This window comes from Biomphalaria glabrata, chromosome 10 (genome assembly GCF_947242115.1).
Source record: "Biomphalaria glabrata chromosome 10, xgBioGlab47.1, whole genome shotgun sequence".
Taxonomy (NCBI): Eukaryota; Metazoa; Mollusca; class Gastropoda; family Planorbidae; genus Biomphalaria; species Biomphalaria glabrata.
The window spans coordinates 3,759,034-3,785,841 of record NC_074720.1 but is presented as its reverse complement, the minus strand read 5'-3'; the positions used below and the strand labels follow the sequence as shown (position 1 = coordinate 3,785,841).

The window sequence follows — 26,808 nt, the reverse complement described above, 5'->3', positions numbered from 1 at the left end:
TGGGACATTAACCATGATATTGCCTCCGACAGCTTCTGCAACAGAGGTGGTGCCAAATGTAATGCGAAGCATTGGACGCCATCAGCAAGGTACAGAGAGAAAACAACAAAGTATTTATAGAACATTCTAATTACTTAGTAATTAAACATGGACGTGAAAAAAAAATCCTTTCAGATTTTGCAATCTATAAGGCAAGTGATGTGTCATCTGTTTCTGTGGCCGACGAGGGTGTCATGTGGCCAGCGCAATGACCAACCGCTTTTACTTTTCACCAACTGAATTTTAAAAGATCCGAACATGGGAATGAGCGCTTTACCCACTCAGCCACCGCGCCTCCTAAACAGGAAAGTAAGAAAGGGATATTTTTATTTTAAATGGTAAATCATAAGGTGCTGTCTTCAGTTTAGGAATATTTACTTCCCACACACTATGTCAGCTAAGTAGATTTCTCCTTTCAGACATTTCGATCTATAGGACTCAGCTGTGACCTACGTTTTTTGTCACACCTGTTGCAGACAAAGCAGTTACGCGCCGGTGATCTACTTACGCTTCTCTTCTGCAATAGATTACTTTTTGGTCTCAAATGTGTATCTAGTAGCCAATACAAAAATCTCTAGCCGTTTCCTTGTGGGTGGTACTGTGGGATGTGCTAGTAAAATAAAAAAAAATTATAATCCTTACACAATATGGTACCAAAAATGGTTTTTATGATTTACATAAAAATGCTTGAAACTTCATTTAATTAATAATATAAACCACATTTTCACTATATTTCAGGTTGTACTAATTTCTAGCAATCAGAAGTTGAAAGAATAAGCAGAAAAAAACAGTTTTCTTAATTTTAGGCCTAAACATCATATGCAAAAGGTTTCACTAAATTGTACTGTAAACACTTGAAAGTAGCGTACAGTGGTTATATTCTTCATACAATAAAATGAATTTACATATATTTTTCTGTCTCTTGTATTATATTAGTTCTACAGGTTGGTGAATGGCATAAAGAATTGAAATAATGAGTTGCTCATCGTCTTGCCAGACATCCATATCGAGGCTCGGACAAAACTCTAGTCATTCCATCCTCAACAGCACTGAGGAGGATGTTTTGGAAGATGCCGAGATTTTGGATATCCCAACAACCAGACTAATCATGAAGATCCTCATGTTTGCAGTCACTCCGGGCATTGGGGTCCTAGGGATCATCGGAAACACTTTGAGCATCATTGTCATAAAAAAACACGGCTTCAAGAAGAGCTCCAACATTCTTCTCTTCAGCTTGGCCATAGCGGACATCGTCTTCCTTGTGGCTTTCAACAGCATCCCAAAGATCATCTACGAGACCTCCTACGTCCGAGGTTACGACGGGTTCTCAGAAGAGGAATCTTGGGTTCTCATCGTATTTTACTCTATTTTTATGTCCCTAGATTTTTCCTCCTCCCTGGTGTCGCTCCTGATGCCGATGTGCATCACCCTGGAGAGGCTCATCGTTATCTTTCTTCCTCTGCACGCATTTCGCATCGTAACTCCAAAGAGAACTTGGTGCGTCGTCATCATCCTGGTCCTGTATTCGCTGTCACTGTTCGTGTATCCAATGGCTTGGTTTGAATTGCATTATGTTTGGGATCCGAAATACAACAGAACTATTGGATATCGGGAGTTCTCTTCATTACGAGATCGAGATGCCAACATTGTCAAAGTTATTGACGAAATCAGCGTGTACTCCATAGTTGTGGTGCCGCCTCTCTTTACAGTCGTTGGCTGTGTTATTATATTCATCAAGATAAAGATTGTTTCTTTGAAAAGGACTCAGATGACCTCAAAGGAAGTGTCCACCAATCGAACAACGAAGATGCTTCTCGCCGTCTGCGCGGTGTATACGGTCACGTGCGCTATACTGACCATCCCCATCAACATACCGGTCATCTCGTATGGTCCATTCTCTGAGGTCCACCCGTCCAACATCGCCATCGTGATGTACCAGGTCATGAATCTAGCCATCTGCATCAACAGCTCCTGTAACTTTATCATCTATGTTGGTCTGAACAAGACTTTCAGAAAGACATACAACCAAATCTTCTGCTCCAAGTCGTCTGCTTCGGATAAGTCGTTTTCAATGCAAGGCAAGTACACGGCCAGCAACCTCTCGACATCTGCAGTGGCCTCGCAGTCCTCTCAAATGTCGTCTGTCGATATGGACGACGATGATGAGCTCTAGGCAATTAGTATTTACATTGATGACTGTTTATTCTAAGGGGACAAAATGTTTCGGGAGAGATCGAGCGAGATCTTGTGACAAAAAACAAAAGCGTGTATATGTGTGTGTGTGGGGTCTGCTCTGATGTGTATGAGCAATAAGCGCTTTCAACGGTATTTACGTCTAGCTATGTTATTACACAATGTTTTTTTTTTAAAGATTATTTAAGTTGAAATCGGTTCCACTTCAACTACCGCTGTGTCGATGATGGCCAGGTACATTCATGTTGCTATAAAACTCACTTCATGGACCTTATAATTAGTATCGGTTTTCGCTGCGCAATTCGCGATTAAAAGTCCTATTTAGTGTTTCCACTTTTAAATAACTTTTTATAATACCTACTATTTAATTCACGCATTCGGAGTGGTCAAAACCTGGGCATTTGATAGTTGATATACATCGTTGGGAAAAGAAGTACTAGCTTGTTGGGCCACACTGGGAAAACTCTAGTTTGACCGTTATAATTTTTCAAGGTATACAAGAAAAATAAATTAAAATTTGTCTAGTGTACTTGGAAATATTTATCTTTAACAGAGTAGAATATTTTCCCATTCATATAAAGAGTAACATTTTTCGCACCGTCTAAAGACATCATTAAAATATTATCAAGTTTAAATAGTCTTCTACATTCGCTTAACCAGGATTTTTCTTCTTCTTCTTCTTATATAATACAGACGTTACTTCAAAAAAGAAGATGATTACGTCCTACGCGTCATGCATTCAGTCATGCATATTAACCAATGACTTAAATTCAGCCAAATCACTGGTTTTCCTGGCTAGCTCAGGCAAACCATTCCATGCTCTAATAGCACTAGGGAAGAAGGAGTATTTGTACAAATTTGTCCTAGCATATGGGACGAGGAATGTGCCTTTATCTTTGTGTCTTTCAGGGGGGGGGGAGGGGAGGGGCGGAGAAAACAAAGTCCCACTCATTAGTTATGAGAACAAACTCATCGCTCTTTAAGTTGTACGAAGGAGGTTATGTCTTAAAAAAAAAGGAATTATGCTTTTTTTCTGTTTCTATCCCTATTCCCGGTGTCTTTCAAAGCCTTTCAAAGTGCGTACTTTGTACATTGTTGGTGAAGAAACTTTCCCCCTGTTTTCTTATCGTGCTTTTATTTAATGACATTACAGAAGATGATACTTCGGAAACATGAACATTCTGTTACTAAGTAAGCAGATCAATGGTGTGTACCAAATACAATCGCAAATCGCATAACACGAGTTTTCACAAAAAAAAAACACAAAAAAACTTTTGAGTATGATGGGTTTTAGTTAAGAGATTTTTATACAGTGGTTATCAGATCATCATGGGCCCGATCTATCTATCTGCATGTCTGTCTATCTATCTATTTACAAAGCTCTTATACTCTTATATTTAAAAATACATTTCTAAAACGATATTAAGAAAACAGACAACAATTGTCTGTCTTGGCCTAATTAAAAAAAAACAACAAACTTTAGTATGTGAAGTATATGTACTATTTAAACAATAAATTCATGAACATTTTAAGAAAATAATTGTAACGTAAGTTTGATTCTTATCTTAGAATTATAAGAACTTTCATTTCACGAACGATGGACCAACGATATAGGATTGGAAACCAGCGAGATACTATCTCGAGTTGCAAAACATGAAAGTACTCGACGAACGCAGTGAACAGGCGTCTAGATAAACCCAGATAGGAACAGAGAGCGGAATAGTAGCGTTTTTGTTTATTTTAACCAGATCGAAACACCTTACGAGATAAACCCAGTTTAGAACTGACTGCTATATATACACAGATCGAAACAGCCTGTCCCATGTTTGGTAAACTAAGACTGCGAGTCGACTAAACCTTCATATTTAAAACAATAGCTCAAGGTTCGCTACGACTACAGATCGTAAAAAAATATTTTTTTTAAAGTCGTATCCATGGAGACGAGAAGCCACTAGGATCAACACTAAAACGTATTTTAAACGAACGAGCACGTGACTGAATCTTACTTAAGGTCAAAGGTGATCAGAGTTGAGAGAAACTGACTAGCGCTTACTGGATGAGACCCTCTAGTAAAGACAATTGTAAAGGTGCCTTTATCAGATCTTGTGATTTATTGTGGCAGACTATGTAAGCCTCGTCTCTATTTATGGTCGAAGGTTGAAGAGGCTATCACGTGGTCACCACAACGATGAACCGCTATTATTTCCCCAATGTACGTCATGTTGGGTGGAGTCGGGGGGGGGGGGGCTAATTATCCCGAATGTCGAAATCCAAAGATTTACGGGGATTTGAACTCGAGACCGTAGGTTTGAAAGCCAAGCACTTTCCTACTCGACTACCACGCCGCATAGATAAGCAACTAAATACAGACGGAGTCAAATGAAAGAAACTGGCCAACTGGACTTTGGCTGTTTCCCAGTGACCAAAAGTGCAAACGAAGAGATGCGCTAAAAATGACTAAGCTATTGAACTTTCTCCGTCATCTGGACAGCATTTCATTATTCTGTAAAGCCAATTGTCTGTTCATGTGAAATATGTCATCCTTGTTGATTAACATGAACGAATACAAACAAAAATATAGGTATAAACTCTAGACACCAAAATATCTGTTTAATCTTACGTCATCTTGGTTGACAACAACAGTTACAAGGGATGTTACTCCCAAACACCGAGTGGTACAACCTATATAAAACACACATCAACAATGCTAGGCGTGCTCCTTTCTCGCTCACTTATCTCTCATTCTATTTCTCTGTTCCTCGTGCTCAGTATCTCTCTCTCTCCATCTCTCTCTCTCTCTCCATCTCTATCTCTCTCTCTCTCTGACCATCTCTCTCTCTCTCCATCTCTCTCTCTCCATCTCTCTCTCTCTATCTCACTCCATCTCTCTCTCTCTCCATCTCTCTTCAACTCTCTCTCTCCATCTCTCTCTCTCTCCATCTCTTTCTCTCTCTCTCTCCATCTCTCTCTCTCTCTCTCTCTCTCCATCTCTCTCTCTCCATCTCTCTCTCTCATCTCTCTCTCTCCATCTCTCTATCTCTCTCTCCATCTCTCTCTCTCCATCTCTCTCTCTCCCTCTCTCTCTCTCTCTCTATCTCTCTCTCTCCATCTCTCTCTCCATCTCTCTCTCTCTCCATCTCTCTCTCTCTCCACCTCTCTCTCTCTCCATCTCTCTCTCTCCATCTCTCTCTCTCTCTCTCTATCTCTTTCTCCATCTCTCTCTCTCCATCTATCTCTCTCCATCTCTCTCTCTCTCTCCATCTCTCTCTCTCTCTCTCGCAGACTCCGCTACCATATATGCACACACTGTTTTAATATGTTTATATCGTGTCATTGTTGTGAATGCTTCTGAGAGAAAGTACTTAAAAAGGATGTGACGTAATAAAATGTTGTATGTATTTCACTGTGACAACAGAACACACACACACACACACACACACAAGCAATCTCACAATTATGCTTCTAATTAGTGTATTACAGTGATGCCCAAAATACGGCCCGCGGGCCAGATCCGGCCCGCGAAGTGGTTCCATCCGGCCCGGCGAAACGACGGCACAAAATGTAGAAAATCCCCTCTCCAAAAAGGTAGATAAAGTTATTTTAACCTACGTTACCCTAACTTATTCTCTGATGGATCGGTACCATGACCTTTAACAGTGTGTTTACGAAATAGGACTAGATGTATAATCTAACAGGAAAAGAGAGCTGATCTTTACTTTTTTTTTGTGGAACATGATAATAAGCCAATGTATTTGATATGTAAAGAAAGTTGTGGTTGTTATAAAAAAAAACAACAACAAACAAATGTGGCAGCATTCGTGATTTGAGCCGCGAATAAAATATTGTTAAACTGCGCCTAGAGATTGAAGGATTGAATAGTTGCCAAAAAGAGATGATAAGAAAATGAGTCGGTGGTTAAGCTAGATAGAATGTTGCTCATACTGTAAGTAGAGAAATGAAGCCATTGTTTCGAAGGGTAGAAAAGACGATAAACTTCAAACATCTCACTAATTAATGTAAGTGATAGATCCACGGGTTTCTAATAAAATAGTTTCAGTTCCGATTCATTAAAGTTTTTGTATCTTTTCGGTCATGTGGCCCGCGACACGAGTGTCGGAAATTAAAAAGGCCAGCAGGTCGAATTAGGCTGGGCATCACTGGTGTATTACATTAACATTTCATTCAGTCCATACCCCACCCCTCCAGCATTGTAACTTGCTGACTTACCATGCCCCCCCCCCCATGCCCTATGTGAACACCTGGTCAAGAATCACTGGGACACACTTTCCTTACTTGTGAAGCAGCCTTCGACACGAGTAATCTCTCTTTCTATCTCAATGATAATCTCCCTTGGCTAACAAAAAAACTTAAGGCGAGACAGTATTGTCTTCCCATTGACATCAGTGAGAGACAAACAACAGAGCTTGACAGTCCTTAGAGTGGAATCCCAGGCCACAAGACGCAGAGGAAGACCAAAAAAAAAACGTGGCGACGCAGTATGCCTAGATGAAACCGAGAGGACAGGAAAGATCTGGGAAGCCATTAAAAAAACTAGCGTGGAGAGTGGCGTGTTTTTACTGAGGGCCTATGTCCAGTAAGGAACGCAAAGGAAAGAGGATGATTATTGACATATATATATATAAATATATTTGTTTTTCGAAAAGGGGGGGGGCGGAAAAATCCCCCCCACCCCCAAAAAACAAATCCTGGCTACGCCCATGATTGGTACTTTACTTTTTATTCTTCTGTCTTTAAGTGTCTAGTCTATAATTTTTGGTGATGTTACTAATGATGTCACTCTAATCAAATTTAAGTATTCGTTTGTTATACATCTCTCTGGTCAATTTGTTCTAGTTTCTCCATGTTTTCATGAGTTGAGGGATTCCTAACAGAGGATGCATATTCTAATATTGGCCTAACCAAGGTTAAATAACATTTTAGTTTTATGTTGTTGTTTGATTTTTTAAATTTTTTAAATTTTAAATTAATAAACCCTAGTGTTTTACTTCATTTTTAAAAATAATTTCCCTAATATGGGGATATTTCCTGAAACTAGTTTCGACTAACGGTTTAAAAAAACATCATAATGGTGAATTGGAATTGAGATGCTTCAGAAGGATCCTAAGAAACACATACAAAGACTGCATCACAAACCAGGAGATTAGAGACAAGGTTACTACTGCGATTGGACCCCACGATGACCTGCTAACTATTGTAAAAAAAAAAAAAACGCAAACTAAAACTCTATGGCCATATTACAAGATCTTCGGGGCTCATAAAGACCTTCCTTCAGGGAACAGTACCAGGAAAAAGAAGAAGAGGCAGACAGAGAATGCGATGGGAAGACAACATAAAAGAATGGACGTACCTGCCATTGAAAGAGGTTCTATCTAAGGCAAAAGACAGAGATGAATGGAGAAAGACGGTCGACAAATCTTGCATGGTGCCCCAACGGTCCAACAGACTAAGGGATAGGTGATGGTGAAGGTAAATGGGGGAAATTCTTTCTCTACTACAGTCAATTATTCTAAATATAATTGATCACAATGATGAATAAGAATCAATGACGGCAAAGAATTAAAAAAACAACAACAACCATCTAAAGAAAGAGTTTACCTGCAATCTGAATGGACGTTTTTAGCTCCTCTGTAATCATCTGGTCTCGCTAAGCGATTAAACCGCAGACCGCAATATCGTAACGAAAGGATTATTATTCTCATTTTACACAGCGCTTTAATCGCACACGCAGACACTTAATGATCGTAAAAATAGCAGGCTCAAGTCAAGCATAAAAGTTTGTAGGTTGCTTTTTAAAAAAAAATTCTCCAGGAACTTAAAACATATAAACTTTAGTCAATATTATCACCCCAGAACCCGGAGAAGAATAAAAACTAGGAAAACCTTTTAGAAAAGTAACTTTTGTCACAATTCATTAAGTCAAAAATATGTTAAGAAAACAGAAATGTCATTTATCAATCATTTCGATTGAGTGTACGTGTGTGTTTGTGTATAATTAGTCAAATATTAGGGATCTCCTTTGTTCTTGTCTTTCTCTCTTAAGAAGATTTATTGTCAAACATTGTTAAGTGCTTAGAAACTTAAAAAACTTATATCACATTTTGAATGCCTCATTGATAAAAGATTTAATTGTGGGCTATTAATAAAGACAAAATGTAGATGAGCTATTCTGGTAAACATAAAAATGAATAAACTAAAAATAAAATGTGTAATTATTAAGTCTATAGATCTACATGTTTTAACTTTAAAAAAATATGTATGTGTATTTCTCAGTCTGACTATGTTTGTATATGTTTGCGTGTATACATGGAAGTGTGTGCATATGTATGTGTGTTTGTAAACGAGTCATTTTTAATAACAAGCGTTCAACATAAAAAAAAAAAACTTTCGGAAAAAAAAAATCACTGAGACTAAGCGCTATCATTATATTTTTTTTTTATTTGACAGCCGCATCTGATGACTGAACATCCCAGGTAAGTCAAATCAGGAATATGTCATAAATTGTACTATTTAGCAGACGTTTTATTGTATTGGCATTGTGGGATCTAAAATCAAACCAGACACACACACACACACAAACAAACACACACAAAATCCCTAACATGTAGAATTCTAGATTACAAAAAGACAATAAATACTCCCCCAAGAAACTACTCGCATTTGCCTCTGTATAATTTAGTGCATATTGTTCTTTCAAGACATTTTGATTTGAGTATTTTTACACGTGAGCTCTAAGTAGTATGTAGCTAATATAACAAGCAACTTACTCACAAAGTGCAGAAAGAAAATATATTTTTTTTAAAGAATGCATTTAAATAAGTTGAATATTTAATCCAATCAGTGGCGGACGGGTGTCAAAATCATTACTTTAACAACTCGGCCCATAAATTGTATTTTATAATACTATAAGATACAATAATATATAAGATAATATAGAGCTTGTTGCTTTTTTTTCATTTTTAAAAGATAGAAAACTTCAAGTAGCACTGTCTACGAATGTATGTAAGTAAATTGCGATCTAAGGGTCAGATGATGGTTTACTTGGCTGTCACGTGGCCAGCAACGACCAAACACCTTCACTTTTCCACGACTATTGTCACGTGGCCAGCAACGATCAACCGCCTTCACTTTTCCGTAATCATTGTCTTGTAGGCCTACTCATTAAAGCTGGGTAGGAGGTCTCACAGTCTTCATCGGGATTCGAACCAGGGACCCCGTGGTTCGGAAGCCAAGCGCTTTACCATCCAGCCAACACGCCTCTTGTCAAACGGATGTAGGCTCTGGCATTATTTCGGGAAATGTGCCAGATAAATTAGTATTACTTGTAAAAGATTTTTGAACACGGCGCTCAAAAGTCACTTTTATAAGAGATTATTATAAAACCTCCATTTAATACGTGTCATAAATGTGGCCCTTTCGGTGGCCAGTCCGCCTCTGAATCCAATTAAAGAGAGAACAGTCCAATGTCACTAAGTCCGCGATGATTTGCTAGACACGTCTTTGCTGCTCTGGTTCTTTAAAAACAACTGTCAATCAGTTCGGTGTCTAATCTAATTCCGAGTAAAGTTTTTAAACTACCATTACGTCACTACAGAAATTCCCGATTATTTTTTACTTCTACGCGTCAGTCTATTATTGTCTTGAAATAAAATAATATTAATAATATACAATATACATCATAATAAATGTAGTAGGCTACTTTAAACACTAAAGTCTTTTTTTTTCCGCCCCATCAAATTTTGATTCCTGATATACAAATGAGAAAAAAAAAACAATGTTACAAAGACAGTTTGTGTGGAGACACAAACTCAAAATCGGCCCCCGAAGTGGTCCACCCAGGCAGGTAAAAAGGCAGGCCCCAATATTTTCAGAAAGAACATCAGAATGAAATTCTATCAAAGACAAATGACAGAGATTAATGGAGAAAGAAGGTTGACGGATCTTGTGTGGTGCCCCAGCGGTCCACAGACCAGAGGATAGGTGAAAGTGAATGTGAAGTTGGATGTGAACCTGGTCAAACTATTGTCTAATAATGAATGTATAATTGCTCTAATTGTTTTGTAAAGGGACAATCTCTTATTCATAAAAAAATTTCATTTAGTTTAGTGTACTATTGAGTGATGGATCCGATGCAGTTCAAGCGATAATATGATAAACTACTTATTAATTATTGTTTTAAAATTATGTCCAACTTATAAGCATACTAAATAAAAAAATTTCTCTTAAAAAACAATAAACATTTTTTTGTGTAAATGTAGTAATTAGTATGTCAGAACTTACTTAACTTAGCAATACAAATGTAATAAAATTTTTTTTTTTTTTTAAATCTAAAACCGTTTGCACAAACGTGTTAAAAATATGGTAAATAATGATCTCTCCTATGTAAGAGCCTCCTGTGTTTGTTATTATTAATAGTGAATAATTGTAAAAATGGTGTATTTTCATGAAAAAACTGCTTGCGTAAGTGATTTAAAAATTAGATTTTTCACTTTCAGAAAAGAAAAAAGTAGCCGTTGCATCAGAACTTTGAATGGTCTTAAATATTATGATGTCGGATTTTCACTCTCTTTTCTAGTTTACGAGATCAAAACGGGATGGACGGACAGACAAAACTAATAGCGTCTTTTCTTCTTTCGGGGGCTGCTAAAAATCACTGATTTAGAAGATTTTACATTGATAACATTCTCATTCAACAAAATTTTACTGTTCGTCTTTTATTCAGATACTTAGCTAACAGAGTGAAAAACAAAGAGATTTTACAATTTAAGACTGTCTTTTAAGAGATACTAGAGGCACTACAACGGATTTAGCTTATTAAATGTTTCACAGCACAGTTTTGTTAACAGTGTAGCCTACTTGGATATAAATATTTACATTTTTATTTACTTACACTAAAATGCACTCAAATGTACTGTAAGATACTTTTTTCTAAAGTGCCTATTTTCTACGAAAACAAACAAATTTTGCGACAAAACCCAAAAAGTAAATAAAAGTTGCTTATATATATATAAATATAAATAATTATAATTATAATTATAAATATATAAGGTTCCTTCTATCTCGGAAGACTATGGAAGCACCCAGAGGACTGACGACATAGCACACTTGTAATATCATTGTTCTGTATTGTCGCTAAAGCAATCTGTTGTCTCCTGCTATGGACCAATACAACATGTCATGCCTTGAAGGGGATCAGAACTTACTAGAAACGTCCAATGCTAGCTGTGAGGTGGTCCAAGAAGACCTGCTGGATACTTCCACAGCCAGGCTCATTATGAAGATCTTAATGTACGGTGTCACACCAGCCATTGGTATACTTGGCGTGATTGGCAACACGCTGAGCATCCTCATCATTAAGAAGCACGGATTCAAGAAGTGCTCCAACATTCTTCTCTTCAGCTTGGCCGTGACGGACATCGTCTTCCTTGTGGCTTTCAACAGCATCCCAAAGATCATCTACGAGACCTCCTACGTCCGAGGTTACGACGGGTTCTCAGAAGAGGACTCTTGGGTTCTCATCGTATTTTACTCTATTTTTATGTCCCTAGATTTTTCCTCCTCCCTGGTGTCGCTCCTGATGCCGATGTGCATCACCCTGGAGAGGCTCATCGTTATCTTTCTTCCTCTGCACGCATTTCGCATCGTAACTCCAAAGAGAACTTGGTGCGTCGTCATCATCCTGGTCCTGTATTCGCTGTCCCTGTTCGTGTATCCAATGGCTTGGTTTGAATTGCATTATGTTTGGGATCCGAAGTACAACAGGACTATTGGATATCGGGAGTTCTCTTCACTGCGCGCTAGAGATGGCCACATCGTATCAACTATTGACGAAATCAGTATATACTCCATTGTTGTGGTGCCCCCTCTCTTTACAGTAGTCGGTTGCATCATTATATTTATCAAAGTTAAAATTGTGTCCATGAAGAGGAAGCAGATGACCTCAAAGGAAGTGTCCACCAATCGAACGACGAAGATGCTCCTCGCCGTCTGCGCGGTGTACACGGTCACGTGCGCTATACTGACCATCCCCATCAACATACCGGTCATCTCGTATGGTCCATTCTCTGAGGTCCACCCGTCCAACATCGCCATCGTCATGTACCAGGTCATGAATCTAGCCATCTGTATCAACAGCTCCTGCAACTTTATCATCTATGTTGGTCTGAACAAGACTTTCAGAAAGACTTTCTACCAAATCTTCTGCTCCAAGTCTGCTTCTTCTAGAGCAACTTCGAAGCAAGGCAAGAATCGTACAAATAGTGTCTCTGTCAACGAAAACATATTCAAGTCACCAAAGCCTGTTGACATTGATGATGACCAAGATTAATTTTTAAGACATATTATTATCATTACATACTACATTGCTGACAGAAAAAAAACAACAACAACATAATGTAGTGACCTAGTTTAGTTTAGAGATTATGTGAGTTTTATAAATAAATATAGTGTGGATTATTTTTTTTTAGCGAAAGTAACAGTAGTGACGAAGTCAGACGAATGACGTTGCAAAAACGGGTACATGATAGGAGAAGAATATGGCTAGGGCTTGTAGAAAGATGTATATTGAATAGACTGCTCATTGAAACGACGGATAGATAGACAAGACCATCATTCCCAACTGAAAATAAACATCAGTTGAAGTCTTCACAAGTTTAAGTATATTTAATTGTGGTGTCCCTTTGATGTGTTCGGACTCGCGTTTAGAATAGTGAAATAGCATCAAACAGACAACACACAAAATTAACGACCCAATGGTCTAAACTATACAGTGATGTAACATTCAGGGCTCGAATCGGTTCTATGAACCCGGGCCCACGACCAACAGGGGTCCACAGATAAAAAAAAACAACAACTAAATAAAAATAAAAAAAAAGCTGTCGACAGTAAGGATTTAAATGGTAAGAATTTTTCTTTCTTTTTCTTTCGCTTTAAGTAGAATCTCTTCCAGTGACAGGCCTGACGGGGTTCTTGATTCTTGATTCTCGTGGTCGAGAGGCCAAGTGCGCTTTAACTTGGCTTGGCTTGGCTACCTAGAAGGGGGCTCGAGGTTCGACACCCGACTCGGGCAGAGTTGTGTTTACTGAGCGCCTAAAGGCAGCACGGAAAACCAACTCCTAGATACCCCCTCCCCCCACTGGTCCACAAATGAGATTGGACCAAAGCGCTCTGAGCATGCTATAAGCATGAAAGTAGCGCTATATAAAAGCTATAAATATATTTAATTAAAATAAAAACAAAAAACATTTACTTTGTCAACCGTTTACAACTAAAGTTCAAGCCCCCTTTCAGCTAGAGAGGCCTAGGCGCTACAGCGGTCACTGTGTTTCTTTAAAACAAAAAAAAAAGGGGGGGGGGCTATTAAAAGTTAACCAGTTTATATCAGCTTTCTCAAACTTTGTGGCACTCAATTTCTTCTTGAAAGGACAAAAAGAGTATTTTCATTGCACACGGATCTAGTTGAAATTTCATGTTTGAAAATTAAATCTAAAATTAAAATTTTGATTATATATACACAATTATATACCCAATTGTACTGACCATATGCCAATTTAATGTATCTATCTGTTACGGTCGTTGCGCAGCATGGTGCGAATGGGGAAAAAAGGTGCGAATTTGGGTATTGAATGGAAGGGATGTTGAACAGGAAGCCGGAAGGAGATTTGAACAGGATGAGAGATGAAATGTTCATATTTACGTAACTTGTTATAATATTGAAAGTATTTCTAGATTAAAAAACCTGAGAGTGTCTTGTTATTTTCAAGAGTCTTGTGTCGTAACACTATCATCTCGATTCTAGATCTATATAAACTAGATATATATGTAGCATACTTCATATGAATCATACTCATAATAAATAAAGAATTCTTTCTTTTACTATCCTGTATATTATGGATTAATATTAAACTCTAAATATTAATTTGTGATATAAACTATATTATGCTTAACAATATGATTATATTTAGTGAGCTTGAAAAGTGAAACATTAAAAGCATAAAGCAATTAATTTTTTTGTAAAATTATATCTTTAGTTTTAGTCTTTCTAAGTATTTTTAATAAGTATTCTATGCTATTTTTAATTAAGGAATAAACTCTGTTGTCACTGTCAATTTGAGAATCACTTCTTAAATTGTTGTCAGTTTAAGAATCACTCCTGGCTCTCTGCTATAAGCAGTTTAAGAATCACTCCTGGCTCTCTGCTATAAGCAGTTTAAGAATCACTCCTGGCTCTCTGCTATAAGCAGTTTAAGAATCACCCCTGGCTCTCTGCTATAAGCAGTTTAAGAATCACCCCTGGCTCTCTGCTATAAGCAGTTTAAGAATCACCCCTGGCTCTCTGCTATAAGCAGTTTAAGAATCACCCCTGGCTCTCTGCTATAAGCAGTTTAAGAATCACCCCTGGCTCTCTGCTATAAGCAGTTTAAGAATCACCCCTGGCTCACTGCTATAAGCAGTTTAAGAATCACCCCTGGCTCTCTGCTATAAGCAGTTTAAGAATCACCCCTGGCTCTCTGCTATAAGCAGTTTAAGAATCACCCCTGGCTCTCTGCTATAAGCAGTTTAAGAATCACCCCTGGTTCACTGCTATAAGCAGTTTAAGAATCACCCCTGTTTCTCTGCTATAAGCAGTTCAAGAATCACCCCTGGCTCACTGCTTTAAGCAGTTTAAGAATCACCCCTGGTTCTCTGCTATAAGCAGTTTAAGAATCACTCCTGGTTCTCGGCTATAAGCAGTTTAAGAATTATTCGAATCCTGCATGGTTCTCTGCTATAAGTCAGTCTAAGAATCACTATTCTTGTTCTATGTTTCAAGTTGTTGTGAGCAGTTTTTTTGGCTCACCTAGGTACATTATAGTCATTGCTTGTGGAGACTTGGCTCTAAAAAACAAATTAAAGTTGTTACAATAAGCAAAGCCATTCTTATTTAACTTCTTTGCTTCATTCTGTTAGCAAGACCCTCAAGACCTTTTTTTAAAAAAATATAACAAAGCAACAATATAGCTTAAATAAAAACTGATTAAAAAAACAACTTAAAAACATACAGAACATAAACTAATAAAAACCTATAAAGCAAAATACCACTGAGTAACTGTTTTAAAAAAAAGTTTATTTGTTTGTTCCTTTTTTTTTTGCATAGACCAAAATTTGTTTACAGGAGAAACAACTATAATATAGATTTTTATATACAACAACTATAGGGATAAAACTATTTTGATATAACAAATAGCTAGAATAACTATCATGATAAAACTATACAGATAGATAGCTTTTACATAAAAATCAAATCCAGTATACAGTATAGGCCTATTTGTAAACACAAAGAAGCCATGTTAGAGTCCTTACTTCTAATATCAGTTGCAATGTAACTCAAGCCATTTAGTATTTGTTAAAGTTGGGGACAACTTTGGTTTGTCCAATACTGGTAATTTGACAATATTCATTGACAGCCCTAAGTGATTCACAGTTTTTAAATAGCCTATAGCAGGATCTACACATTTATAGTGTCTAGAAAGTGATATCAAGGTAACAACTTTTGCCCAGATAAAAAATTTAGTTATTTTAAATATGATAACACTGAATTGTGGATAAAAATTTCTAGTTGGAGCAATGACTGTTAGTCTCAACATAAGCCTAGTCAGTCATTTTACCATTTTATGCTTCCTTGTTTATTCTTTTTAAATTTTTTTATTTGGCTTGAGACTAAAAGCTTAAACATAGACTTTCTAGCTAAAACTATCATCAAAATTATAACATATTTAAATCCAGTCAGAGAGACAGTAAATCTCCAATATTGTACAATGATATGATAATCATTGTATCTTAGAGAAAGTTTTTCTTTGTAAAAACAGGATTTAAACTAAGACTAAGACTGCTTTATTGAGGTATTTTAATTCTTTCTTTCCTATTTGACGATACCATGGTTGATTTGACCCCATAAAAATAATTTGTGTTTTTTTATAAACATCAATTAGTGTTAGATAATAGAGCATGGATTCCTCTTCAGTTCTATACCAAATAAAATATTTTCTGATAACACAGTTATAGAAGTTTAATCATAACAGAGAAGTGAACTACCAATGAACAAAATGAATAATTCCGTCGGATCATGGAAAATAATTATGGAGAGAAAGAGTTAAAACTCTTGACCATTTCTGAATCACAAATGTTTTATAGAAGGAAATAAAATGTGATATCACATAGCAATAACATAATGTCATAGTTGATTTACATCATTTAATACCAATGTTAATTTAGCATAAGAACAAATGCAAATCATTACTCTCTATAATTATTGTAATTCTTTTTACAAATGAATAATTATCTAGCTGACCAAAACACTAAAAACAGTTCTTCCTCCCCACGCTGCTCTCAGCAGCCTCTTCCTTGTTGTCTTTCAACCAATTATTCCTCTTTTTAAAAAAAATAAAAAAATCTAGAAACACTAAAAGAAACCTTATCTTCTTATCTTATATATTACAGAAGTTACTTCTTTGCTTTGGATCACATCAGAATGGATAAATCCTATGAGTTTCAGTTTTTCACAGCCTGACAACAAAAAAGGCTAATTATGCCAAATGTAAAACTTAGCCCCAATATATATTATATATATTTCAGACCTTGTAGTCTATAGGGCAGATAACAGTCATCTGTTTCTGTGGCCTACGGTTAACGAGGGTGTCATGTGGCAAGCACAATAACCAACTGCCTTTACTTTTCCCCAACTAATGTCAGGTACTCGTTAGAGCTGGGTGTAGTCAGAGGTGCCACAAGATCCCAAAATAAAAAATCCCAGGATTGGTACCCCAGACCCCGATTCAGAAGCAAAGCGCACCGCCCTATATTATATTATATAATTTTGCCATAGAAGTATCGTCTTTAACATATAAGAAAACATAAGATGAGACCAATATCCACAACTCACTTTTCATCCTTCTTTAGGAGTTAAATCTTGTCTGCCCCCTTCTTTTTTTTTTTAAAGTTGCTATATAATTATAATATAACTATTTAATAAATATGTAAAAAAAAACATCTATTAAAGAAAAAAAGATATGGCTAAAGATAATTATGAACACAATCCAACACTGCAATGTTCACAGGAAATATTAAATTGATTTAGCTTTTTCAGTGTATACACAGTGGACATAATGTAAGAGATTCAATATATAAATAATGATCATTAATGCTGTCATAAGAGCAACAATAAACTATATATAGACATGAAATTCACGAAGATATCAGAGCATTAACACTTATATTAGACTAATATATGTAACAATGAAGGGAATAATTCCAAGGGTTACAGTTTCTTTGTAACTTTATTATAGATTTCTTTATCATTTGACATTCTCATTCAGACATGAACTCTCTCTTGCATACAGACAAGCATTCTAAAAATAGATTCTAGCATTGGAGCTATAGATCTATTTAACATTGGTGCAAGAAAATAATCAAAAAGTATACACAATAACACAAATACTATGCCAGAGATGAAGCAGACTCCATCAGTCTAACCTGGCATACATGTTTTCAAACATTCTCAAGTTTATGGCCAAAATTAAAACAAAAGTTTAATGAAAAATGTTACTTTATTTGTTATCCAAAAAAACAATATGTGTAAACTAAAAATATGCTTTAAAAAAAGGTAATGAATCAAAAGATTGTGCGTGATGATTTGAACATTCATAAATAAACAACAGCAGATTGTCTACTAGTTTCTTATTTTGATTTAATGCCCTTGACTTACATATGTATTTATATTTAGACACTATCACTAGCTCCATTAAACTTATCTTATCTTATATAATACAGACGTTACTTAAAAAAAGAAGCTATGTCCTACGCGTCATGCATTTAGTCATGCATATTAACCAATGACTTAAATTCAGCCAAGTCACTGGTTTTCCTGGCTAGCTCAGGAAACTTCACATTTGACACACTTTTTTGTAAATCTTGAATGCTAAACCATCGTGGGATCAACAAGTTGTATGGGCGAATTGGCCAGGTAGCATTTATTTTAAATCATTGTAAGAAGCCTTTACTTCTATACTTTGCACTATATTGTTTCCTATTATTCAGTTAATGTGCTAACCAAAGACATACCAGGTTTGGAATTTACGATCATCAAGACTAGGTAGCCACTTAGCTCATGAAGAAAACTTTTTGTTGAAATCAAAACTAGTAGACATGTTTAAAAATATTATGACAACAATTATTCTTTGACAAAGATGTTAAGTTTTTTTCAAAAGTAATAAATTGTAATCAAAAGTACTAGTAATTGATCTCTTTCTCAAACTAAATTTCCAAAAATTACAAACTATAATAATGATAGAAATGCTAGATCAGTGTACTTCCAATGACTGTTTCAACATATTTGGCCTACACACATTAGAACTATAGCCACATGCCAAAACAGTCTCCCTAGAGGGCGTGAGTTACCAACATTAAAAAAATAAACTAAAATTGTAAACAATCACAATTCATTTTAAAAAATTCAAATAAAAATGTTGATGATGCTAAATGGAATTTTCAGTAATGAGTTAAAGAAATTATAATTGAACCTGATCAGGAATATTTTTAAAAAATTGACAAGAAATAATGAAATAATTTAATCCCAGAAAAAAGAGATCCTTACTATTTATTATACTGTCTTATGTTTAATTAATAACTTATTATGAATATTATTAGTGAAGAAAGCAGTTTCTATTTAACTATGTTTCTTTCTTTTTTTTTTTTTGATTTATGTTTCTCAATTTGACATTATTAAATTTTATAAATAATCTATATTTTAACTACAAAAAAAAATATGAACTAGCTCTTAGAGCTAAAGGGACTTTGAGAAATAACTATATAGGCCTACTCTTCTGATATCTTCCAACATGATAGACTTGTTCATATGAAGATTCAGTTAAATGCTGGTTCCGCTTCAGACCTGTCATTTCAGAAAAAAATATGCATGTTTTGTTTTTTTTAAGTTTCAGATGTTCCTTCAGAAATCAAGATAGTAAGTACATCCTTGATCAAACCTCATGAAGGATGGCAGGGGATGGAAGTAGGCAGGGTTTGAACTTGGAACTATTATGACGACAGTCCAAAGTGCATAACAAATGACTATTTCTCAATAAACACCACAATGAGTTTTGTTTCTCTGTAATAAATCTTGATCCTGACAGTGCTAAAAAATTAACTATTAAATGACATAAGAATACACACACACAATCTTACATAAGCATACAAAGTACTTAAAAAAAATTAAAACTACAATCTTATGCTTGTACACTTTTCCCAGCTAGTTCAGTTTCATGTCCAAATTGGATTTACTAAACTATTCTCATCTACAGCAGTGTTTCCCAAATGTTTTCTCTTATGGAACACTTTGTACATTCTGAGTATTTAGTGGAACGCTTTATTTTTTTAGAGTGGTTAATTTACATAGTAGTGCACTAGTTAATTATTCCAGTAGTTCGTGGAACAGCTGTTCAGGTCTTGCGGAACACTAAGGTTCCATGGAACACAGTTTGGGAAACATTGATCTATAATAATGCATTAATTTTAACTATATCTTGATACTCAACCTAACCATTTTGATCACACAAGTTGCTGTTCCTGAAAAAAATTCTTTCTGATTAATTTTATAATATGCATCCAATACTTTTGAACCATATTGATTGAGGGATAGGTCATTTGTAGACTACCCAGTATATTTGTAGACTATTATCTCAGTGATAGGTCACTTGTAGACTGTATTTCAGTTTTTGATCATTTGTAGAGTGCCAGTGTACCGCTATTTCAAAGATAGGTGACTTGTGTTGTCACTTCAAACGTCTGTGGAAGTAAAAATAAAATTTGTTTAAAAATTATTATTACAGCTTTCAGTAATTCAGTATTTATTGTTGCATGTAGACTTCATCTTTTGCAACCTGAACCAAAAAAAATTTAACTAATACTAAAAAGCACCAGTAGCTTTAAAAGGTGATGACATTATAGTCACACAAGAAGTCTGAGAATGTTCAATGGTCAGACATATTTCAATGTATTAGATGTTGGTCTTACACTTGTATACAGTTTTATTATTTATAATGGTAGCTACAGATATAAGTCTTCTAGCTTGAACAAAAGAAGCTCATCAAGGGAAGTAAGTACTGGCAAATTATGTTTTGTTTAACAATTTCTGATTCTCAGTTGTCTCTCTTTGCACTCCAAACAGCTCCGATTCAGAAACCCCATTGACAACGAACAAGATGCTGGGAATTACTCCAGATCTAAGGATCAATCTCTACTTTTTCAAATGTAATTAGTGCCCTTGAGTTTTATGGAAATGCTACATATATCGGGATAATAGCGTTCACAATCTCTTCTACATGTAATTGAGTTAATTTTTTAATTCTGGAATTAGTAAAATATTTTACACTGCTGAATTTTTTTTTTTAATGTCAGCACTTAAATTAATAACATGACATTTTAATAATATGACCCAAAGATTGATACATTTCATTTATTATACCTTAATATCTTTAGAATAATGAAAAAAATAATCTTATGATTATAACTACAAATAGAGGTAGTTGTCATTCTTTAGCAGAAAAAAAGCTATAAATAACACTGCTTGAAATTAACAACAGCTGAAAGGTAGCCTAGAACTGTATTTTTAAAAAGATCAGAGAATGTATATGGCCCACTGTAAGGGTGTCATGTGACATTAGCAATGTACATAAAAGTATATTTGGAAACAAAAATATCCCAATATTATAGAACTGTATTTTTTAAAAAAGATCAGAAAATGTAAATAGCCCACTGTCAGGGTGTCATGTGACATTAGCAATGTAAATAAAAGTATATTTGGAAACAAATGTATCACAATATATATATACACATACAAACATTTAGACCTATATAGATCTGTCTGAGCAGTTTTATTGCTGGTCCAGGAAATGTAGGCCTATGTTTCGTTTTCAAACTGCAAAAACAACTTGCGTATATTTTATCAATTCTATAAACTTGATTTATAAGTCTGAACCACAGACCTATATATATGAGCCCTGTTCCTGTCATTAGCTAATCTGAAGACCTTGACTCATATACGGTACTTGAACAAACAGTTATATTAATTTAAACTTCAATTATCTCGATTTCGCCGTGCTTTAGTTGACAAATACATTATTTTGATATTTATCAATTCGAAACTTAAGCGTGGAACATTGTTCAAGGAAATGAACAATTCATTTTTGTCATTAATCGTCTGCTGATTGGGAACTCGTTTAGTTGATGACGTGGACTGTCCATAAACAGTCCTCAGTCCATGAACGTGACAACATATTTATTATTCATTTCTTTTACATTTCGTAACAACACGAGTGTCCCTGTCAAGGGCGGACTGAGTGTCAAAAAGCGGCCCGGGCGTTTCTATACCATCTGGCCCATAAATTGTACGGACATCCAATTATAGGTCTATCGCGTCTACCTGTCATCAAAGTCCTTATGTTAAGTTTGATAATGTGTCGATAAATGTACACACGCTCAGAAGAGAATAGGCTACTATAAAACCTTTAACAATTTTAACGTGCCATAGTGGCATCCATGCGGCCCTTATCTTATAAATCACAGACGTAACGTCAAAAAGAAGACTACTGTGGTACTACCGGCCCACGGGGGATTTGCACAACTGCCCATATAGCCAGTCCACCCCTGGTCTCTCTCTCTCTCCACTATAGAAAAGCCGTGGTATCAGCAACATTGAATCATGCAGTGGTGGGATTAAAATAATAAATTAGACAAAATTAGACATAACATTACTATCAGTAATCATGCAGTGAGTTCGAACACCACCATTTCGATATCTAAGCATGCTAGTAGCGTGCAAAACAGTGGATAGTGTCGTGGACATATAACGCTGTGCATAAGATAGTGTGTTCGGCCTTCACCCAGCAGACGACAGCACACAAATACATGGGGGAAGTTCTATGCTAATATCTAGACATGCGCAGTGGCAAGCAAAGCTTCTTACTAGAGTCAAAATGCACAGAGGGCTTCCGCTTTCTTTGCTTTTTGATTGGGATCTCGATCGGCTCATCAAACTCAGGAACATAGATCTGTTGAACAACATAGAAACACGGTCAAAGGTCGAGGTCAGCGTACAGGTCAACGTAGTTTTTTTCCCCCACAAGTAGATCTGTCATGTCAACAGATCTCGGCTTGTGGATGCCATATTTTCAAAGGTCAGAGGGCTCTTCTTAAGGTAGCAGCCAACTTATTAGGGTACTCTTATTAGTTTGGCCTAGTTACTCATTATTATTAGCGATGCTACTGAGGATGATTATTTGTCCCCGGTGAAAAGTTTAGGACAGAGTAAGTCCCTCACCCTCCCAAACCACGTGATCGTTTTGGGAAGTGGTCACCTTGCCAGCTGGGAAATCTCTATATATAGCAATTGTATTACTTACCTATTAACAGAATAACATTACTTTGTAATGTCGCCCCCCCCCCCCAACACATGTATATAAAATGCATCTTTGCTGGAAAATATAGATTAATCTTTATTGTTGCAGGCCTGCAGGTCAGATTTATTATCTTTTCTATCAATGGTAGAGACTCTAAATCCTGGCAAAAGAATGAGAGGAATGAAAAGAGATAGTCAGCAGAGCACGCGTGGTGTCCCAAAGACCCAACAGACTATGGATCAGTGTGTGTGTGTGTGTGTGTGTGTGTTAAAGTTATTTTGATCTTCCAAAAAAAAAAAAAGGAAATAAGTCTTCAAATTTTGGCATTTTCAAAAGAGTTAGCCCCCATTTCAAACTTTTGCAATCTGTGGGGCTGATGATGCAAACCCTGTTGTTTGGCCAGCGCAACAACCAAGCGCCTTTACGCCCCTCACTTACGTTAGGTACATGTACCCATTAGAATTCGGTGGACTCAAGAGCGCCCAAAAATCCTGAAGTTTAAAATACCAGACCTCAACAGCAGTGGCGTAGATAGGGTGGGTCCAAATTTTAAAAAATCCACCCGGGCAACCACTTGAGGGAGCTCCATAAATGAGTGTTCAAAATTTGTTTTTACATTAAATACTACGCCATTATCTTATGTCAAGATGTCGAATGTCAAAACGCATGGGCCCCTAAAGAGGCCAAGCCCCGCCTCCACTGGGCCCCCAAATCCCTAGCTACACCACTGTTCAACATGACTCAAACTCGAGACCCCTTCGGTTTGAAAGCCAAGTGCCTTACCACTCAGCCACCATGCCCTATAATTTTAACGTGTCTCATTCAATACAACAAAAGGCTTATAACTCATTTAATGTACAAACTAACCTAAAATTTAGGCTAGAAACATTTACTAAGTACAACTGTGCTCGTACCTTCATGCAAATATCTATAGAAAGAAATCTCAAATATCTATGTGAAGAAATGTCAGACGAAAATGAGAGTGAAAAAAAAAAACATGACACTGGTACAATTGGACTCTATATTAACAAGATCTCAACCACATTGTTTGCCTACTGGTTAATATAATTTTGAGATCTTATAGATCAGTTTTTCCCAAACCTTTTTTTCCCTTAACGGAACACTTTGCAGATTCTGGCTACAGTATTATGTTTTGTAAAATGTTTTACATGTTTCGGATGTTCCTTCAGAGTTGAGGATAGTTTACTTCCTAGTCCAAACCTCCCGCAGGACGACGGGGGATGGGAGCGGGCAGGGTTTGAACCCGGGACCATCGATAAATCCAAACGACAGTCAAGCGCGCAAACCGCACGACCAGGCAGCCATCCTATTAATTATTAATTAATTAGTATTAATCGGAACACTTTACTTATTTTTTTTTAATAGACATTAATTCACATCGTGGCCTACGAGTTAATAATTACAATAGTTCGTGGACAACCTAGAAACACTAAGGTTCCGCGGAACACAGTTTGGGAAACACTGTTATAGATTATGCATTTCAAATCTATACAATGAAAATGGGCGAGTCAAAGAAAGCTAAAAAAAAAAAAAAGATACTGGCCATATAGGTACTGAAGAAATATGAAGTGTTAGATGAAGCAGGTTAATTTAACATGAAATCAAATATGACGTTAAAGATTCGAACCAGACACCTACCACCATGCTATTGGATCGACTGCCTTTCCGCACCGGCAGGCTCCGGAGAGACGCGGTGCTCTGGTACTTTGACCGCGCTGACGTCTGTGCCACCGCTGTTGTGTGTCCAGTATGGTTGCAATGATGTTCGTCCTCCTCGCTGACCATGTTGCAATTGGTCAGTCCTCCGGGTACAGGAGGAAAATCGCCGCTGCCGCTAGGGGAGGTAGCCTGAGCAGCAGCTATATATAGAGAAAAACAAAAGTAGTTACTTCCCTTGCCTTACAAAAACACAACATCAAAAATTAAAATTACTATTAATATAGTAAACTAGATAACTTCGTATTTATATCATCTTAAGCAATGTTTCCCCTTTTTTTTTTTAATTAAAGGAACACTTCGCGCACATTCTGAGTATTTTGCGGAACGCTTTAAAAAAAACAAAACAACCTCTATTCAAGTCAGAACTTCATAGAACGTGGAACCAAAAAGTTGGAAGCTGCAAGGCTGTTGATCTCAAAAAACGGCTCTTAGAAATTTAACAGTATATGTATATTGCTTAGAAAAACATTACTAGCTCATTGGTCACATGACGGAAGCTCTGTTGGACCGTTATAATATTTCAAGTAAAAAATAAATAAATGTAAATTTGGCTTGAGTACTAGACTCAGATCTGGAGCCAATAACGGTTTTGAAAGGAACATCGCGTTCTTGAATGGACTGTCGCAAACTTGATTCGGATAGGTCAAAGTTTTTAAAGTCTTAGTTTGACCATGGACTGACCTCGCAAATAACTGTCGTTGATGTAAAAAATGTTGCTATCGTTCTCATTGATGTCCGGCTCAGGGATGTCCACACTGGCCGTCCTCCTGGGTACTGTGTAGCTGCGTTTGACTCGCGTCTTCTTGCTTCTAGCCAGAAACAGTTAACATTGGATGAAGTCAAATAGATTAGCGAGACCAACATCATATGTAACAGATACTTATCAATGAATGAAATAGTATGGAAAGTGAACATAAGAGAATAGAGCTACAAGAGAGCTCCACAAATGTGGAAATTCTAAACAGACAAGAGAAAGTGATGGGAAGACAACATCAAAAAATGGGCGGGCCTGTCATTAACTCTTTCTCTACTAACTGACGATGCCAGCGTTGATTCCACCAGAATGTGGTAAGAAATTACGGAGAGAAAGAGTTAAAATAGATTCTAGCCAAGGCAAATGACAGAGAGGAATGAAAACAGATCATGTCAATGCCCCAACTTCCATAAGACTAGGGAAGAGAGTGCAGGAAGTTACGTCATAACTAACGGTAGAGGATTAGAGATTAATAAACACTACACATTAACTAATTACGTCATTACGGAACGTGAAAAGAGCCATTAATGCACTGACTTGTACTTCTTGGACTTCCTTCTAGCTTTGATCTTCTCATCAAGCTCAATGGCAGCATCAATTGCAGCTTCCTCAGCTTGCTGGATCTCTGAGTTCATCTCGGCATTGTCGCCTTCATTCAGAGCTTCTTTGAAAACCCTGAAGATAAAAGCAGCAAATGGTATCGAGTTTTTCTTTCAGAATTTACTTTTTCACTAACTATGGAATGCTGGCCGAGTGGCCTAAACCAAATGGTTACCCGAGGAGGACCGAATGCAAATCTTGAAGTCGATTAGAAAGTTTGAGTCTAGCTCAGTTTTGTTTGCTGAGCTGCTCAAAGACATTGAAGCATTTGTCTAGATACCCCCCCTCCTCTCAACGTGTCTACTAGAGATTGGATCAGAGCGTATTGTATGACGTAATCATCTTCTTTTTTGAAGTAACGTCTGTATTATACAAGATAAGATAAGATATTGTGCATGCTATTGGAAATGTTCATAACTCTTACAATTCTAAATAATGTCAAGGACGCTAAAACAAAAGACCTCAGTTACCAACTAAATATTGAGAAAATAACTTACACATTTGGTTTTTACTCTGCTTTAAAAAAATGCACACAATTTATCGTACACCATTTTAATTACATAGCAAATCAACAATCATAGAATGGAGGTTTTAAACAAGGCAAAAGACAGGGAGGAATGGAGAAAGACGGTCGACAAATCTTGCTTGGTGCCCCCAACGGTTCAACAGACTAAGGGATAGGTAAAGGTGAAGGTAAGGGTAAAGGTGAAGGTAAATCAACACTTCCTGTACTCTTTACACCGGATACACCAAACAGCCAGCTATTTATAGTTTTCCATTCATCCCACTGGCACTTTGTAGAATTTCTAGTTTTGAAGAACTGATAACAGATGTTACTAACTCAAATATGATTTTGTTAATCTTTGATACCAATGATTCTCGTAAAGAGAAAACTGGTACACATTTTTTTGGCATAGATTATATCAACTCACTCTGCGGCAAGTTTTGTTCAAGTTATTTCTCCCGCACCCATTTTCGGATCATCTTGAAATTTTACACAATTATTTATTGTACCAAACAAAACACGAATCA

At 36.5% G+C, this 26,808-nt stretch overlaps 3 protein-coding genes across 6 annotated transcripts in view; 2 read left to right on the top strand and 1 right to left on the bottom strand.

Moving 5' to 3' along the window:
- Nucleotides 1-1,012: 1,012 nt before the first annotated feature.
- LOC106052983 (probable G-protein coupled receptor frpr-1) lies at nt 1,013-2,212 on the top strand. The gene has a single exon (XM_013208459.2). It carries the CDS (start codon nt 1,013-1,015, stop codon nt 2,210-2,212), a length of 1,200 nt encoding a protein of 399 aa, XP_013063913.2.
- Nucleotides 2,213-11,422: 9,210 nt separating this feature from the next.
- On the top strand, nt 11,423-12,577 carry LOC129928739 (probable G-protein coupled receptor frpr-1). The gene has a single exon (XM_056044521.1). It carries the CDS (start codon nt 11,423-11,425, stop codon nt 12,575-12,577), a length of 1,155 nt encoding a protein of 384 aa, XP_055900496.1.
- A 4,650-nt stretch (nt 12,578-17,227) lies between these two features.
- LOC106052984 (uncharacterized) overlaps nt 17,228-26,808 on the bottom strand; it is a 181,471-nt gene continuing 171,890 nt past the window's right edge. For 2 of the 4 annotated variants that reach the window (XM_056044205.1, XM_056044206.1), the window contains exons 11-15: nt 25,714-25,851; nt 25,104-25,231; nt 24,342-24,562; nt 22,250-22,334; nt 17,228-20,070 (exon numbers count right to left, since the gene is read on the bottom strand). In XM_056044205.1, coding sequence (XP_055900180.1) covers nt 20,063-20,070; nt 22,250-22,334; nt 24,342-24,562; nt 25,104-25,231; nt 25,714-25,851 — 580 coding nt within the window. In that variant the 3' untranslated portion in view covers nt 17,228-20,062. The remainder of the gene's footprint in view (nt 20,071-22,249; nt 22,335-24,341; nt 24,563-25,103; nt 25,232-25,713; nt 25,852-26,808) is intronic. The other 2 variants (XM_056044207.1, XM_056044208.1) reach the window with 2 other exon arrangements.